General features: G+C 40.4%; 1 protein-coding gene across 1 annotated transcript in view; it reads right to left on the bottom strand.

The window, feature by feature from the left end:
- Positions 1–2,296: 2,296 nt before the first annotated feature.
- UTP20 (UTP20 small subunit processome component) overlaps positions 2,297–18,356 on the bottom strand; it is an 87,512-nt gene continuing 71,452 nt past the window's right edge. Inside the window, exons 48-62 of the mRNA XM_019961167.2 lie at positions 17,897–18,013; positions 16,058–16,228; positions 15,695–15,826; positions 15,177–15,287; positions 13,339–13,418; positions 12,831–12,900; positions 12,522–12,704; positions 11,643–11,774; positions 11,038–11,170; positions 8,848–9,035; positions 6,311–6,382; positions 4,474–4,725; positions 4,161–4,287; positions 2,869–3,014; positions 2,297–2,625 (exon numbers count right to left, since the gene is read on the bottom strand). Of these exons, the coding sequence (XP_019816726.2) occupies positions 2,470–2,625; positions 2,869–3,014; positions 4,161–4,287; positions 4,474–4,725; positions 6,311–6,382; positions 8,848–9,035; positions 11,038–11,170; positions 11,643–11,774; positions 12,522–12,704; positions 12,831–12,900; positions 13,339–13,418; positions 15,177–15,287; positions 15,695–15,826; positions 16,058–16,228; positions 17,897–18,013 (2,070 nt within the window). The 3' untranslated portion in view covers positions 2,297–2,469. The remainder of the gene's footprint in view (positions 2,626–2,868; positions 3,015–4,160; positions 4,288–4,473; positions 4,726–6,310; positions 6,383–8,847; positions 9,036–11,037; positions 11,171–11,642; positions 11,775–12,521; positions 12,705–12,830; positions 12,901–13,338; positions 13,419–15,176; positions 15,288–15,694; positions 15,827–16,057; positions 16,229–17,896; positions 18,014–18,356) is intronic.

The following is an 18,356-nucleotide window of genomic DNA, read 5'->3' as shown; positions in this document are numbered from 1 at the left end:
TCATGTCCACTGAGTTGGTGATGCCATTCAACCATCTCATCCTGTCATCCCCTTCTCCTCCTGCCTTCAATCTTTCCCAGCATCAGGGTCTTTTCAAATGAGTCAGTTCTTTGCATCAGATGGCCAAAGTACTGGAGTTTCAGCTTCAACATCAGTCCTTCCAAAGAATATACAAGACCGATTTCCTTTAGGATGGACTGGCTGGATCTCCTTGCAGTCCAAGGGACTCTCAAGAGTCTTGCTCCCAACACCACAGATCAAAAGCATCAATTCTTTGCCACTCAGCTTTCTTTATAGTCCAACTCTCACATCCATACCTGACTACTGGAAAAACCATAGCTTTGACAAGACGGACCTCTGTTGGCAAAGTAATGTCTCTGCTTTTTAATATGCTGTTTAGGTTGGTCTTAATTTCATGGCTGCAGTCACCATCTGCAGTGATTTTCAGATCAGATCAGATCAGTTGCTCAGTCGTGTCCGACTCTTTGCAACCCCATGAATCGCAGCACGCCAGGCCTCCCTGTCCATCACCAACTTCCGGAGTTCACTCAGACTCAAGTACATCGAGTCAGTGATGCCATCCAGCCATCTCATCCTCTGTCATCCCCTTCTCTTCCTGTCCCCAATCCCTCCCAGCATCAGTCTTTTCCAGTGAGTCAACTCTTTGCGTGAGGTGGCCAAAGTACTGGAGTTTCAGCTTTAGCATCATTCCTTCCAAAGAAATCCCAGGGCTGATCTCCTTCAGAATGGACTGGTTGGATCTCCTTGCAGTCCAAGGGACTCTCAAGAGTCTTCCAACACCACAGTTCAAAAGCATCAATTCTTCGGCACTCAGCCTTCACAGTCCAACTCTCACATCCATACATGACCACTGGAAAAACCATAGCCTTGACTAGACGGACCTTTGTTGGTAAAGTAATGTCTCTGCTTTTGAATATGCTATCTAGGTTGGTCAGTGATTTTGGAGCCCCCCAAAATAGTCTGTCACTTTTTCTGTTGTTTCACCATCTATTTGTCATGAAGTGATGGGACAAGATGCCATGATCTTGGTTTAATGTTGACTTTTAAGCCAGCTTTTTCACTCTCCCTTTCACTTTGATTAAGAGGCTCTTCAGTTCCTCTTTGCTTTCTGCCATAAGAGTGGTGTCATCTACATATCTGAGGTTATTGATATTCCTCCCGGCAATCTTGATTCCAGCTTGTGCTTCATCCAGCCCAGCATTTTGCATGATGTACTCTGTATATCAATTAAATAAGCAGGGTGACAATACACAGCCTTGACATACTCTTTGTCCAATTTTGAACCAGTCTGTTGTTCCATGTCCGGTCCTAACTGTTGCTTCTCGACCTGCATACAGATTTCTCAAGAGGCAGTTCAGGTGGTCTGGTATTCCCATCTCTTGAATTTTCCAGTTTGTTGTGATCTACAAAGTCAAAGGCTTTGGATTAATCAATAAAGCAGATGTTTACCTCTTGCTTTTTCTATGATCCAATGGATGTTGGCTATTTTATCTCTGGTTCCTCTGGTTTTTCTAAATCCAGCTTAAACATCTGAAAGTTCATGGTTCACGTACTGTTGAAGCCTGGCTTGGAGGATTTTGAGCATTACTTTGCTAGCATGCGAGATGAGTGCAATTGTGTGGTAGTTTGAGCATTCTTTGGCATTGCCTTTCTTTGGGATTGGAATGAAAACTGACCTTTTCCAGTCCTGTGGCCACTGCTGAGTTTTCCAAATTTGCTGGTGTGTTGAGTGCAGGATTTTCACTAGCATCAACTTTTAGGATTCGATCTAGCTCAGCTGGAATTCCATCACCTCCACTAGCTTTGTTCCTAGTGATGCTTCCTAAGGCCCACTTCACTTTGCATTCCAGGATGTTTGGCTCTAGGTGAGTGATCACACCATCATGGTTATCTGGGTCATGAAGATCTTTTTTGTATAGTACTTCTGTGTATTCCTGCCACCTCTTCTTAATAGCTTCTGCTTCTGTTAGGTCCATACCATTTCTGCCCTTTATTGTGCCTATCTTTGCATGAAATGTTCCCTTGGTATCTCTGATTTTCTAGAAGAGAGCTCTAGTCTTGTCTCCTTGCTATTCTTTGGAACTCTGCATTCAAATGGGTACATGTAGCTTTATAAATATCTATATAAAATTTTGTAATTTTGCAAATCATCTGCTTGATTTACTCCTAACTTCTGTTGTCTTGCTATTTTAATGTGTATTTTTAAAAAGAAAAGTACATTTTAAACTCTTTATCATTAGTGTCAAATGCTTTTTAGACAGTGAAGATACAGTAGTATTATGAAATATTTTAATTAAAAACAAACATGAATTATATTAAACTGTATAATATTATACAATCTATGCCAAAGTTTAAATTAAATAATAAAACCTGCTATGATTTTGGACTAGCAGGTACACCAGAAAGTTCATGTTTCAGGCTAAGTTCGGACACAGCACAGGGAGCACTTTATTCCACCATTGCTAAATCTTTCAGGCTGTGGCTCTTTTGTCTCTTGGCCTTATAGCCTGGCCGCAGGAACTCAATCTTTCTCTTCTTTGCTTCGCTTTTATTTTTGTGTTTCTTCAGCTTTTTCTTGGCGGCAATATCAGGATTAGTTACAAACTTGAAAAAAGAAGAGAAATTTTGTATTACTTTTAAAGTAAATGTTAAACCAATAAAAATCAAATGCAGAAATGGACCATTTTTGAACATCACAAAATTTGGAGCCCCAGCTATAAAGTCCCACCTCTCAAACACAGCCAATTCCTCTTTCCTCCCTTGGTAAGTATGATACACACACGCACACATGCCTGGTTAAAAATAGTTAAGCCCAATGAACAGGTCAATTTCAAGCAGCAAGCCTACCTCCAAAGCCTTTCTCTTTTTCCGGAGTGCCCTTTTCTCAGTAGCCTGTTTCTGTACAGAGGCAAAGGCTAATGAGAAGCTCTCGAGCCCAACCAGCTTTTTCAGTAATTCTATGATTTCCTGGGATAGATTCTTCAGTGAAGGATCTAATGACACACAGAGTAACAATCAGGAATGCATAGGAAAGAACATATTTGGATATGTACAAAATTAACATGCAAAATTTAAATTCCCAAGGCATGATCGCTTTTATTACTTTAACATTAAACACTGATCTAAAAACTAGTCTCTTCGTTTCTGAGTTCCTGAGATAGGAGAATAAGCAGAAGTGTTGGACACAGCATTCCATGGCACCTCCTCATCAAGGATGTGGCCAGAGATCAGAGACCGTGAAGCACTTTCCTACAGGGATCCTGGCTCAGAAGACATTAAAGTAATTTGAGAACTGGACAAATGTTTTGTGTTACCTTTATTACCCTGCTCAGGTCTGTGCAGATGGGGGCAAAGAAAGGTAAGCATGTATCTCTAGGTCCTCTCTAATTCATGGGTCACAGAGGCTTGGCTCTGGCTGTAACCTCTTTTTTTTTGGGGGGGGTGGACGGGGCAGATCAAAGACTTTTAACCACCAGTGCCTGGCAAATATTCAGTGCTCAATAAATGTTGGTTGAGAGCCAAAGCCAACCTGACCTACTCTAAGGAAACTCAAGGTTGTAGGAATAGATAGCTCCTGTTTTGACATTTACGTCATTTACTAATATTTTAAAACTCTTTTTAACATTTTTTTTTTTTTTAACATTATTCCCTTGCTTTCCAATCCCTAATTTCCACTAGTCCTGTTACCAAAAGAGATAACTTAAGGATCACTGAGGGAAAGGTACCAAATAAACCAGGCAAGAAAATATACTGGGAAAAATGAGAACATCTGAAGTAAAAACTATTTGATAGTTTTGCCTTATAATTCTTAACAGACTTATAGTGACATTTGTTCTTTATTGTTCACAGTACTGTGAGGTTTAGAACCACTCCAAATTAGTTTTCTTTTAATATTTAATCTACACTTAGGAGTTAAAAAACATCATCCTTTAGGAAAGAAACCTTCACTCTTAGACACAAGAAAGCATACAGAAGATAGTAAAAAATAACACAAATATGCCTTATTTGTTTGCTGTTGCCTTGATACCTAGCTAGTTTTCTTTCTTAAACTCTGGCAGAAAGGGAGGACAGAAAAGAAGAAGGAAGCATTCAGGAGAGAAGATAGGTATTTTAACATGTAGAAGAGGATGCAGAATTACCCTGCTCTGAATAGGTGCTGTTCAGTTCCCGGAACAAAGGCGCTATGATCACTGGGAGGTACGGCTTCACCTTGTCTATTCCAAGGTCCATTGCTATGGCTCCAAGAAATTTAAAGATGCATGTTCTCTGAAAGTACAGATCATTTTTCGTTTGTACTTGTAGCTACAGAGTTAACTTAGAAAACAAGGTCTATTTAGGGGCAGATATTATGCTACAGTTGTGGGTTCAAAAGGTTCTAGGGACTTGGGAGGATAGCTAGTATCATTAAAAAAAAAAAAAAGACTGCTTTTCAGCCATTCTGCATATGCACACCTTTAAGGGATTTCTAGGTGAATACGCAGCTTCCACTTTTGCGATCCGGGACAATTTCTGGATCAGCCAGAGCAGTGTGGCTGGCCTGCTGTGCTCTTCTTTCTCATCTGCACACGCCTTGTGTTCTTCCACACCCTCTCCGGCCATGCCATCACCTAAAACTTCCTGTTCTTCCGTGTCTTCTTTTATGTCCCCAGAATCAGGTTCCAGTAAATATAAGACTTTGGCTACAAACAACAAATTCTTAACAACCTTAAAAAAAAGGGGTGTGGGGAGGTGGGGAGAGGGGAAAGGTAAGAATTAGATTCTGATTTTGCAATAAATATGGCTTGGTAAAGCAGAAGCTAAAACAGGTATCCTATAATTAGACAAAAAACTGGTATTCCAATATTCATGAGCAGTCCCTTTTTGTAAAAATTCAGTTTACCCAACAGTATGTCCAAATCTATTTCCATGTAACTTTTATCCATTTGGCCTGCTTCTGTTCTTTAAGGTCTCACTGAGTAATTTCATTCTTGACCATCCATTTATATTTTTCAAGAGAGCTTTCATCCTCATTGCATTAAATTCCTTCAGCTAGTCCTCATAGAAATAACAATTTTCATTTTTTGAGCACTGACTAGTTGCTTTGTATACATTCCAATTCACCTTTAAAATATCCCTATCAGGTACTACTGGGCTTCCTGGGTGGCATTAGAATCTGCCTGCCAATGCGGAGATGCAAGAGACATGGGTTTTATCCCTGTGTCAGGAAGATCCCCTGGAGCAGGAGATACAACCCACTCTAGTATTCTTGCCTGGAGAATCTATGGGCAGAAGAACTTAGCAGGCTACAGTCCATGGGGTTGTGAAAAGTCAGACACAACTGAGCACATCAAGTACTATTATCAGCAGAGAAAACCAAGGCAGGCTCAGAATTGTTGAATCTCACCCAAAGACAAAGTGGTAAACCAGAAGTCAAGGTCTTTAGAATTCAAGCCCAAGTTCTTATATACTGAGCCTCTTCTTTCCCACATATCCCATTAAATTAAACGGCCCAGGGGTGGTTTTTTCAGTCTTCTAATAATGGACCCATTTATTAAATTCTAATCTTGGGACATCTATGAAATCTCTGCTGTGGGTATTTCACACCTATTGTGTGAAGGAGGAAATCAAGTTGGTTTTGCACACACCTTCATCATCCTGGCTACTCCAAGGCTACTGTGTGCCTAAGGTTCCCCCAAATGTGGTACTCAGAGTACTACACGCTGTCCAAGGCCAGCCTGTCCATCAAGAGTTAATGCCAAGAGTATCACTTCCTTCTAGAAGCTGGGCCTTTGTGAGGACAGTACCAGATTTGGAGGCCTTTCCCCCCTTAACAGCCACTTCACATTGTTAACTCCAAGATTAAGGTGAACTAAAATCCATAGTTTCATTCATCCTGGGTCAGTATAGTCAATCTCTTCCTACCTGTCCTGAGTATGTATGGTTTATCAGCCTCTACTAAAATATATTGTGTGAGACCCCACCCACTGTCCACCCTGGCATGACTGCTTTGGCCTCACTGTGCCATCCATTCCCCCTGCATTGGGAGCATAGTCTTAACCACTGACCACCAGCAAAGCCCCCAAATGTACCATTTTTATTGGTAATTTTAAACAGAGCCAGGAATAATCCCAGTATGCACTCCAGAGTCGATTAGATATGTGTGCCTAATTGATCATGTATATAAATGTTTGTTTATATTTCATTTAATTCCCCAAGACTTAACTAGGAAAAACAAAAACCAAATGTGAGCTTGTTCCTATACTGTTGGTAGCATAGGTCCCTTATATTTAACTGGAAGGATTATTAATACCTGCTCTCCTAGAGACTGGTCCAAGAATTTGGAGTGCAACTGATGGCAAGAGGCTAGGGAGATACTTTTCATCTGTGAAAAGAAAATGGATATTAGCAGACACAACACAGGGTATTCCTGATTGTTTTCAAAAACTTCAAGTAACTATAATAATGCAACTAAGGTAGTAGATTTTTCTCTGAATGAGCACCTGCATAGATCTGGAGAAGGAAGGTTCATGAGCAGAAATTAAATGTTCTCTTCTATCTGTCATAAGCGTTTTAACTAAAGGACACGGGGAGATATAAATCATAATCTTTAGATTACCGGTAGACAACTTTACAACCTTCAAATACTTTCCCTCCCTCTTTTCTTTTCTTCCACCCTCCACTCTATCTCCCCAGAGAAAAATCCGCTACCTTAGTTACACTATTATAGTTACCTGAAATGTACCAAGGGAACATTTCATGCAAAGATGGGCACAATAAAGGACAGAAACGGTATGGACCTAACAGAAGCAGAAGATATTAAGAAGAAGTGGCAATACACAAGCGAACTGTACAAAAAATACCTTCACGACCCACATAATCATGATGGTGTGATCACTCACCTAAAGCCAGACATCCTGGAATGCAAAGTCAAGTGGGCTTTAGAAAGCATCACTATGAACAAAGCTAGTGGAGGTGATGGAACTCCAGTTGAGCTATTTCAAATCCTAAAAGATGATGCTGTTAAAGTGCTGCACTCAACGTGCCAGCAAATTTGGAAAACTCAGCAGTAGCCACGGGACTAGAAAAGGTCAGTTTTCATTCCAATCCCAAAGAAAGGCAATGCCAAAGAATGCTCAAACTACTGCACAATTGTACTCATCTCACATGCTAGCAAAGTAATGCTCAAAATTCTCCAAGCCAGACTTCAACAATACGTGAACCATGAACTTCCAGATGTTCAAGCTGGTCTTAGAAAAGGCAGAGGAAGCAGAGATCAAATAACCAACATCTGTTGATCATAGAAAAAGCAACAGAATTCCAGAACATCTATTTCTGCTTTATTGACTATGCCAAAGCCTTTGACTGTGTGGATCACAACACTGTGGAAAATTCAAGAGATGGGAATACCAGACCACCTGACCTCTTGAGAAATCTGTACGCAGGTCAAGAAGCAACAGTTAGAACTAGACATGGAACAACAGACTGGTTCCAAATACGTCAAGGCTGTATATTGTCACCCTGCTTATTTAATTGATATAGAGAGTACATCATGCGAAATGCTGGGCTGGATGAAGCACAAGCTGCAATCAACATTGCTGGGAGAAATCTCAGTAACTTCAGATATTCAGATGACACCACCTTTATGGCAGAAAGCGAAGAACTAAAGAGCCTCTTGATGAAAGTGAAAGAGGAGAGTGAAAAGCTGGCTTAAAACTCAACATTCAGAAAACTAAGATCATGGCATCCAGTCCTATCACTTCATGGCAAATAGATGGGCAAACAGTGGAAACAGTGACAGACTTTATTTTTTGGGGCTCCAATATCACTGCAGATGGTGACTGCAGCCATGAAATTAAAAGACACTTGCTCCTTGGAAGAAAAACTATGACCAACCTAGACAGCATATTAAAAAGCAGAGACATTACTTTGCCAAAAAAGGTCCATCTAGTCAAAGCTATGGTTTTTCCAGTAGTCACGTATGGATGTGAGACTTGGACTATAAAGAAAGCCGAGTGCCGAAGAATTGATGCTTTTGAACTGTGGTGTTGGAGAAGACTCTTGAGAGTCCCTTGGACTGTAAGGAGATCCAACCAGTCCATCCTAAAGAAAATCGGTTGGTCCTGAATATTCATTGGAAGGACTCATGTTGAAGCTGAAACTCCAGTACTTTGTCCACCTGATGCGAAGAACTGACTCATTTGAAAAGACCCTGACGCTGGGAAAGATTGAAGGTGGGAGGAGAAGGGGATGACAGAGGATGAGATGGTTGGATGGCATCACCGACTCAATGGACATGAGTTTGAATAAACTCTGGGAGTTGGTGATAGACAGGGAGGCCTGGTGTGCTGCAGTCCATGGGGTCACAAAGAGTTGGACACGACCGAGCGACTGAACTGAACTGATCCTCCACTCATTCAATATTTATGGCATTCCCACTGTAAGCCAGGTGTGCTAGGCCCTAAGATATGGGAGACAGATATAACATGGTCCCTGCCTAACATTTTCATGAACATGATGATCTCACTGAGGCATCAACAAGGTTATGAAGGAGGCACGACAGACAGTATCTTCCTTTCTAGCACTGATAAAGAACTTAAATATGTAATGGAGGATACATGTGCTAAACAAGCAAATAAAAAATCTGATCAGGGTCTAAAATTTTTCTTCGAAAAACCTTGGCCTTGAGGGTGACCCCTCTCTAGTTACTAATGCTCGTGTGGATCCACATGTACATCAAATTGTTGACTGGAAGAGTTCCTCCCAAGGGCCAACCCCAAGATAGTAACATGAACCAGAATGAATACCTCACGAAGATGAGGGAAGGAAAAGGTGTTAGAAAAATCTTACCTTTTGCTCAAGGTCACTTGTTAGGAAGCGGATTGCGACAGATTCCGAGACTTTCTTTTTAGTTTTTTTGACATGCCATTTTCTAATAAGTTCCTCAGGTTGGCAAGAGGCAAAGAGCAATCCAAAAATCTGGGCTGCTGTGAGCCACACCCAGCTGTGCGGATATCTCAAGTGGGAGTGCACGTGACCTGAGGGAGCCAAAACACATTCTCAGACGCCTTGAGACGTCTGACTCTATGGTGGTGAGCACGACTAATTAGGCATTTCTTGAGTATCTATTATGTGCTTGAATTTAGGAACCAAAGATGAACAAAATAGTCCCTGCTTCTCGGAAGTGAGGTAGAGACTGAAATAACTAGAGAACCAACTCCTACCATGAGAAATGACATGAGAAAAGAGATCTGAGTAAGCCTAAAAGCAGGCCAGTTTCATAAGAACTTGGCTTCAGATTCAAGGAGGTAAGGTAGCATTAACAACTGCAATTTCAAATTAAAATTAATGTAAATATATATATGAGTACACTCGTTTCTCCTAACTGTTGAAATCAGTGGCACCAGGTAGCTGACTGGAAAGGTATCATTTAATAAGGCATTCTGTGTGCCAGCCATAGGCTAAGTGTATTACACATATTAGCTCATTTAGACCTCACAACAGTTCTGTGAGGTTGGAATTGTCATTCCCAGTTTATAGTTCCAAAGGGGGCTAAGTAATGTGCCAAGCTGTAACAGGCAGAACCAAGCCTGGACCCAAGCTCAATCTGGCCCCAAAGCTCATATCCTTAAGTATGACCTCTTAAAGGATCTTCATTATGCGCCCTCAAAGCTCATACTCTTATGCTATTCTCAGAGCAACTCTCCATATACCACACTTGGGAAGTGCAATAGAAAAGCCTTGTGTTGGGGAACAGGCCTAAAATTTTGAACAATCCGTGTCATATCTTAGTTTTAGTCTATGCTATATTTCACAAAGATGGTTTTACTTTTTTTTTTATATGAACCTTTGTAATATCTCAATGGAGCCATACCAGAGTAGGCTATACAGTAACTTAGTAACTGGATGATTTTTCTCATAAAATCATGAGTTCTCTTGAAACAAATGGTTATTTAAAGCATTCATTGCAGTGTCTATTTCCTAGTATTTAGTTTTGATTAATCAAAGCGAAAATGTTAAATTAATAATTCTAGGATCTTATTTTTTATTTAAAGAGTGTTACCTAACTTAAATATTTCCATAGCAATGAAATGATTTAGTAAATTATGGCACATTTACACACAATGGATTATTTATAGCCAATTAGAAGGATATCTACTAAATATGTTATATATAATATGCTTGCTGCTGCTAAGTCGCTTCAGTCGTGTCCGACTCTGTGCGACCCCATAGACGGCAGCCCACCAGGCTCCTCTGTCCCTGGGATTCTCCAGGCAAGAACACTGGCACTGGAGTGGGTTGCCATTTCCTTCTCCAATGCGTGAAAGTGAAAAGTGAAAGTGAAGTCGCTCAGTCTTGTCCGACTCCTAGCGACCCCATGGACTGCAGCCTACCAGGCTCCTCCGTCCATGGGATCTTCCAGGCAAGAGTACTGGAGTGGGGTGCCATTGCCTTCTCTGAATAATAATATGCTTACTTATATATAAACAGGATATAAAAGTTTATATGGAATCAGGCAACCTCAAAAAAACCCTATGGCTATTTGACAAAAGTAAGACTGGATGGACATGTGTAACAAATAAGTAGCAAGGAGGACTTCGGGAAACTTCTTCCTTTCTTTTACTCTTCCATAATTAACATAATTGGGCTTCCTTGGTGGCCCAGTGGTAAGGAATCTACTTGTGATGCAGGAGACACAGGTTTGATCCCTGGGTCAGGAAGATCCCCTGGAGAAGGAAATGGCAACCCACTCCAGTGTTCTTGCCTGGGAAATCTCATAGATAGAGTAGCAGCTTGGAGGGCTACAGTCCATGGGGTCACAAGAGTCAGACAATACTTAGCAACTAAACAATAATTAACATAATTTTTTTATTTATAAATGATATATATTATTTATGAGATTATATAATTTGCTTTTCCTCCCAGAAAAACATACTTTCACTGTAATCAATCTGAAAGACCTATTAAATCTTTTTCTTATGAACCTTCCCCCTGATACTATATATTCCATTTATTTTTAAAGAAAAAGGAAATACTCACTCCAGATTTTACTCAGAGTTTCAGAGGGCTTGGTAAACTGAATGATATTACATTCCTTGATGAGTTTACTTATCAGTATAAGAAAACTGAACAGAAGGCGATCTGCAGCTTTTTCTTCAGTCTCTTCCATGATCTAAAAGTAGGAAGAATGTTAAATTAATTAAGACAATAATTTCAAAGTATTCTATGGACATTTTTACTCCAGGATGTACATCTGTAGCAGGGTTTCTCAACCACAATATTGCTGACATTTTGGTCAGGTAATTCTTTGCTTTGGGGGACTGTGCTGTGCATTAGAGGATGTTTAGCAACACTCCTGGCATCCACCCATTAGACAACAGTAACACTCTTCTATCCTCCAGTTGTGACAACCAAAACTGTCTCCAAACATTGCTAAATGTCCCCTAGGGGCTTATGAAATTTTGATCATATACTATGGAAGATAACTTACTTTAATCTTCATTTCAAAAAAGAAGAACTGCACTGAGTTCTTACTTTTATTAATAAAAAATTTTTTGACACAAATATGTAACCTGTTAGCTACACTATCTCAAGTAAAACTACAAAAATAAGCCAATACTTTTACTCCCTAACATATAACTTACATCTGTAAAGTTTTCAGGATCAATCTCCTTTTCAATCACAGGAAGAACAATTCCAAGTCTTCTCTCAAAATTGACTCCTTCACTCTCCGCAAAAAAGCCACAGATCAGGGCAGCTAGTTGTCGATTTAAGTGCTACAGAAAATAAAACCATCACAAGACAATAAACTTGGGAGGCTGTTTCCAAAACTGAAATGAAGGTGGTTATGACTGCCCTCAGTAGTTCTTTATGATACCAAAAGTCAACAGAATGTGGATTTTTGGTAGCTAATATGAAAAATACAAAGAAATCTTCATCTCCCTAGAACAAAATTTTTAAAAAGTGGTATTCATGATTATCCACTGAATAACTTTTCTCATTTTTTCATTAAAAAAAAAAAAAAAAAGCATTCCAGGCCCCCTGCCCAAAATCCCATTCTGATTTTAAAGCCAGTGTTACGTTACGATGTGTTGTTTGTATTCTACAAAGATGGGCCAGTGATGATGGGGCTAGATTTAGCAAGTTGATACAATTATTGGCAAAATACATTCTATAAATTGTATAAGCAGATATTCATCAATGGGGATGAATTGGAAACAAAGATATCAATGGAGATTGGTTAAGTAAATTATAATACATTCATGTAGTGGAGTAACTGGGCAACACTGACCTTGTTGTGGGAATACAGGTGATTTTTATGTTATTCTCTGTTTGTTGTTACTCTCTGTAACTTCTTATATTTTCTAAAAGTTTCCTATAAGCATATATTATTACCATAATCAAATAAAAACAATAAAGCTACTTGGGAAAAACTAATTCAACAAAGTATAATATGTATTCTTAAAGTATAAACACCAAAAGCTCAGTATTTTCTTTGCAGTATGACTATTAGCAACCCTGACCTTCTTTGCCCCAAACCAGGTGGTAACCATATCGAAGAGCCAATCTTTTTTCTCAAGGCTGATTTTACTGAGTAAGGATTTGATTGCCATGGATGCCATCTTCTTACACATGGCAGAGTCATCGTTCACCATCATTAGACAAAGAGGAATAAAGAACATTCCACAGTTCTCATGGAGCAGTCCCTAAAAGAAAACAGATACTTCTGAGCACACCGAGACCAGAATTCTCACATATGTCCTACCAAAGGAGGACCAGGGGCTCCCAGGAGCCACAGCTAACAGACAGTCTGTCTCTGTGATTCACAGTACCTGAGGGAACGTGTCAAAGAGATAAGCAATCATTTCCAAGGCGGACTCTCTCCCGGTCTCATGTTCATAACTAGGGTAAGAACATCAGAAGGACTTGTTAGTAACTTTAAAATTGACCAGTAATTATTTTTAAGAATTTAAAATATTGCCTCAAGGTACCAGTCTATTTCTTAAAAAGTGGGAAAAAACTCCATTTTCCTAACTTTAATACAGGTACTTATCAGGCTACTTTGCAGTTTAAAATATAACTGTTAGATTTTTACTGTTCTCCTAAGCAGACTTTAGGGACAACTGATGATCAGACTGAACTGAAAAGCAGCTTACAGAACTGCTCTATGAAGCCAGGTACAGTGGTTGGCAGTCAAGCCAATGGTTCATAGGATAGCACCCCGGGAAAATGTGCCTTTATGTTTTGACTTTGCTCTTTTCCAGACAGCCCACACATCGAAAGGAGAACGAACCTACCCGCCCCCACCCCTGCCTTGTATGGTTTATGACTTCAACTTACGTCAGTTGAGCAAGCATGAATTCCAAGTTTGGTCGCAATTTGTCACCCAGAGGATAGTCAAGAATGTATTTCAGAAAAACCTAGAAACAGAAATCACACAAGAGATTACTGGAGCCTGTCTCTCTAGGATTCCTTTTTCCTGACCTGCTTTCTGGGACACACTGCTAGGCTACAAATAGTAGGGTGATCAGTTAGGTGAAGTCCACCTCCTGAGTCAATAACTGTGCCTCTCCCCTCTCCTCCCACTTCACTTCCTCAGGTCCTGCCTGGTGAAGAGTCAAGTCCTGGCCCACCATGAGCCTGGATGTTTAGAGCTCCAAATCTCAGCTCACACCCTGGCAGCTCATCACTCTGAAAAGAGGCTTTGGTGAACTGAGTATGGACTGTGGTTCAACCCCATATTTCTCCTGAAATAAAAATAGCAATAATAGTGATAGTAATAATAACCACTGCATTTACTGACTATCTTCTGTGTGTCAAGCACGGGATGAAGTGTTGCTCAGTTGGTTTTCATACTCCCTTACGAAGTAGACATGATCCCTTTTACAGATGAAGAGAACAGGCACAGAAGCTAAGTAACTTGCTCAGGTGATAGTAGCAGAATTCCATGCCTAGTGTATCTACATCCAAAGGCTCTCCTTTCAGAGCCTTCAAACTGCTGTATTATTCAGCTTCCTTTATTAATAAGCTGTGAGAACTAAGCACATCATTAACCTTTCCAAAGCCTGTTTTTCCATCAACCATAAAACGGTGGTACTATTTCCTTTGAAGGGAAGTTACAAATAGAAGCCGTGTATGTAAAGTGCTGGGCGTGCAGCTAGTGCTTAATAAACAGCACCTGGCCCTCCTGCTTCCTAAATAAGTTAACTTTCTGTGAAGACAGCCTCAGCAGCCCAGCCCTCCTTTAACTCCTGAGTTCATATTTGCAATTCAGAACCTTCTATTTCCTGGGTTGATATGCGGTCATATTATCAGGACAGATTTATGAAAATAAACCTGCTAATGTCATTCCTCTGCCTACTGATTTCAATGACTTTTTGTTATTCTTAGAACAAAGCCATAAATCTTTAACAAGACTACAACAAGGTCTTGCCATATCTGGCAGCTTCGACAAGCTAAGCTCGTACCCACCTCAAGGCTTATCTTCCAACCTGCAAGGCTAAGCCTTATTCTTTCTTCAAATTCTGCTTACATGCCAATCCTCAGGAAACCTTTCCCTCACTGTCCCACTAGGGTGGTCTTCCACTGTGTCATATGTTCTTCCATATTTTGCAGATTTTAAGAAGTACAGTTTTCCACATTTTAACATATCGACTGAAATTGAGATATCTTACAATGAATGGCATCATACCACTATGTCAAAGTTTTTTTCTTTCTCTGAGGTATATAAGTAATGCTGTGTCTTTAAGTGATGAAATAGAAATATGACAGTATTGTTTTCCTCATGGTACTTAGGATAATTATAATTAAATAACCATTCATGGGATTTCTTTTTTTTTTTTTATTCGTGGGATTTCTGCTTTGTGTGTGTCTGCTATAGGACAGATAGGGACTCTGACTGGACCACCATATGGAAATCTTTCTTGCAGGTTACCATGCTGCAGAGGAAAATGTATTTCTTCATCCACCTGAAATATGCCACGTAAGGGCTATACTCAAAATGCTCCTTATACTGAAAAATGGCCCTGTACTTGGTATGTGAATGGGTTCCTGAGTCTCAGAATCAAGCAACAGCATGACACAGTTTTCAGAATTCAAGCAGTGTTGACATCTCTCTACCTAAAAACCAAACAGAGGAGGCAGGGCCCAACCATGGGAAAAAACTTCTCTTCACAAACCTGTCTGCACTGGACTCTGGCAGGTTCGCTTTGTGCAGAGATTGCCAGCTTGGATACTTTCCGCATGACATCATCCATTTCTGGGACCAACAACTTTCTTGATAAAATGGCCTAAAACACAAACGAGAAGACATACTCATTTCATGTTTTACTGCAACGGCCTCTTGTTTACTAAGCTGACCTGATGTTCAAGTAGCCTCAGGCAGTTTTCAAACATAATGAAAGTTATCTCCAAAAGAAAAAAAATATAAACTTAAAAAAAATGGTTATAATGGTCAATTTTATGAAATGTATAAGTAAAGTACCTGCCTTTGTACAGAATTCCCCAAAGTTTAATATAGAGTTCACATTCAAACATTTTGGTAAGTAGATATGTTAGCTTATAATTAATCAACCAAAAAATAATAATCTTTTTAAGAACTATCTACAGCTAATCAGAGCACTATGTTCCATATAATTCTACATATCTGACATGAGGCTCGTACACTGCACAACCCAACAATCTGGTGATGCCATACCTTCAGAAGACCAAATGCAGTGGCTTGTCTTGTAGTATCATAGATGTCCTCCTCAGCATATGCTAGTAGAACCTGAAGCTGCTTTTGAGTTATCTGGTACGACTTCACTTTCTTCACAAGTATGGTCACACACTGCAGGTCAACAACAGTGGGTTAACAGAGCATCTCATAGACCAGGATCCAGGGGAATCATAAGCACTCAATACAACAGCAATGTTTTTTCACACAGTATACTAACACTCTGGCCTTACCAAATTAATCTGGAAGAAATTTTGACCAAGACCATAAAGGATGATGAGGAAAATTCACTATGTTGCTAGTCCTGGTCCTGGCTTTTTCTAAGTGCAAGTGAAAACACCTCACCTTGAAACAGTTTACCACCAGGTGGAAGTTCTGGCCCCTGGCAGCCCCGAGTTTTGCATAGTCCTTCAGCAAAATAAAAAGGTGTTTTGTCAGCTGCTCTGCTTTTGTTTCTATTGATGGCAGGGGGAACCTCAAGATCCAGATCAGGCATTGCAAAGCACCTGTGATCACCTGAAAAACAAAAAACAGAAAAAGCCAATCAACTGATGAAGTGACCGAACTCAAGAATAAAGCACCCGAGGCTGTGTAGACTCTGGGCAATCAAGTTGAAGGAATGAAGTGCTCTGCCATTCTACTCAGGAAACACTATGTCCGAAGTGTAAGAATAAGATAAGGAAGTTTCCTCTTTCCTGACACGATGGAAGGTACAGCCCAAGCAAGTGAGAAAAGGTGCTCACTGACCACATTCTTAACCTACTATGTGTAAATGATTAGATGGGCTGGCCAATTTTAGCATTTTTTTTTTTTTTCCTGAAAATCACATTATAAATGCCTTTCCAATTTTCTAGAATGGTTCTTTCATGTAATCCATTCTTATTGAGCTTATATTATGTCACAAGACACTCTACAGAGTGTTAGAAATACGACAAAAAAAAGGATGCCATTCTGCCATTTAAAGAGTAGATAGCTGACTCAGAAATTAAGCATGAGAACTATGACCTATAATTTGATATAGTTATGTGGAGTGCCAAAGATATGAGAAATGTACTGGGATCAAGTGACTACAAAAGGATCCCTGAGCCTTCGAGATTATCTAGATCAGCTGGTTCACTTGGCTCAGCACTAGCCAATAGATGCCTACACTCTGATTGCTGGAATGGCCTTATTGGTCTGGATCAGATGAAGACAGAGGAAAGAGCTTGCTGCTGCTGCTAAGTCGCTTTAGTCGTGTCCGACTCTGTGCGACCCCAGAGACGGCAGCCCACCAGGCTCCCTAGTCCCTGGGATTCTCCAGGCATGAACACTGGAGTGGGCTGCCATTTCCCTCTCCAATGCATGAAAGTGAAAAGTGAAAGTGAAGTCGCTCAATCATGTCTGACTCCTAGCGATCCCATGGACTGCAGCCTACCAGGCTCCTCCGTCCATGGGATTTTCCAGGCAAGAGTACTGGAGTGGGGTGCCATTGCCTTCTCCAAGGAAAGAGCTTAGGAGTCAGAAAAACCAGGGCTTCAATCCCAGTTCTGCAGCTTATTACCTGTTTGACTGCAGAGATGTTCCTTTACCTCTTGGCACCTTTACTGTAAAACAGGCCATCTGACAAGGTTGGCAAGGTGTGGGCTTTGGAGTCTGACAGACTGGGGCTCATATCCTAGATCTGTCATAGGCGACGAGTCACTTAGCTAAAGGCCTGGATTTCTCATCTTTGAAGTAGAAGCATAAATAATATATGCTTCATGGGCTGTTATGAGGAATCATGGCAGTGAGCAGTAGTGACAAGGAGAAGATGATCACTGCCATGGGGACAGCACCACTTACCCTCACGAAGTTGTGAGGATCAAATGAAACAACTAATGTACCTAGAAGGGCTTTTTTTTTGGCCTCACTGAGTGGCATGCAGACCTTCCCAACCAGGGATTGAACCTGTGATCCTTGCATTGGAAGCACAGGGTCTTAACCACTGAACCACCAGGGAAGTGCCTTAGAAGGGCTTTTATAATTATTAAGGGCTCTCCATTATTATTAAATTGCTGTTAAGGGAGCAATTTAATGCAGGGAACAGAGGTGGTTCATGTTGTTATAAATGTCTTTAAAAACTCAATCACCCTGTGAAGCACAAGCCTAGAAACAAGTTTTAGGTATTCTGCACGACACAGGTCCTGTGAAGCAACAGATGCTCACCTTCACGTCCATGGAACCCAGGCAGTCTATGAGGAGAGACACAAAAGGATCCAACATTTCCAGGACATGTTCACTTGAAGACTTGACCTTGGAGGTCTTCAGACTAAGGTGCAACAGCTAGAAGTTTTAAAAACATACATCCTAAGAATGAGGTTAGGCATAAGAATAAGATTAGAATAAGGGCATAAGAATGAGGTTAAGGTGAAATGATTTTAAAAGACTAACGTGAAAAGTTAAGATGCTTCTATTTGAAATCATAAAAAGTGCAAAGAAAAGGGAACCACCTGGGAGAGTCTCAGTAAATGGAGAAGGTAGGAGCTCACCATGCAGCTGAGATTCGAAGTTCATTTACCAAGTGGTTATTGCCCAGCATCTACTTTGATTCTATGCACTGGCCCAGCATAAAGGATGTGTCAATAAACCAAGATGGGCAGGGTCCTTGCCCTGATGGATCTTGGCC

This window comes from Bos indicus, chromosome 5, assembly GCF_029378745.1.
Source record: "Bos indicus isolate NIAB-ARS_2022 breed Sahiwal x Tharparkar chromosome 5, NIAB-ARS_B.indTharparkar_mat_pri_1.0, whole genome shotgun sequence".
NCBI classification, from domain to species: Eukaryota; Metazoa; Chordata; class Mammalia; order Artiodactyla; family Bovidae; genus Bos; species Bos indicus.
The sequence above is the reverse complement of the archived record's forward strand: the minus strand, read 5'-3'. Positions and strand labels throughout refer to the sequence as shown.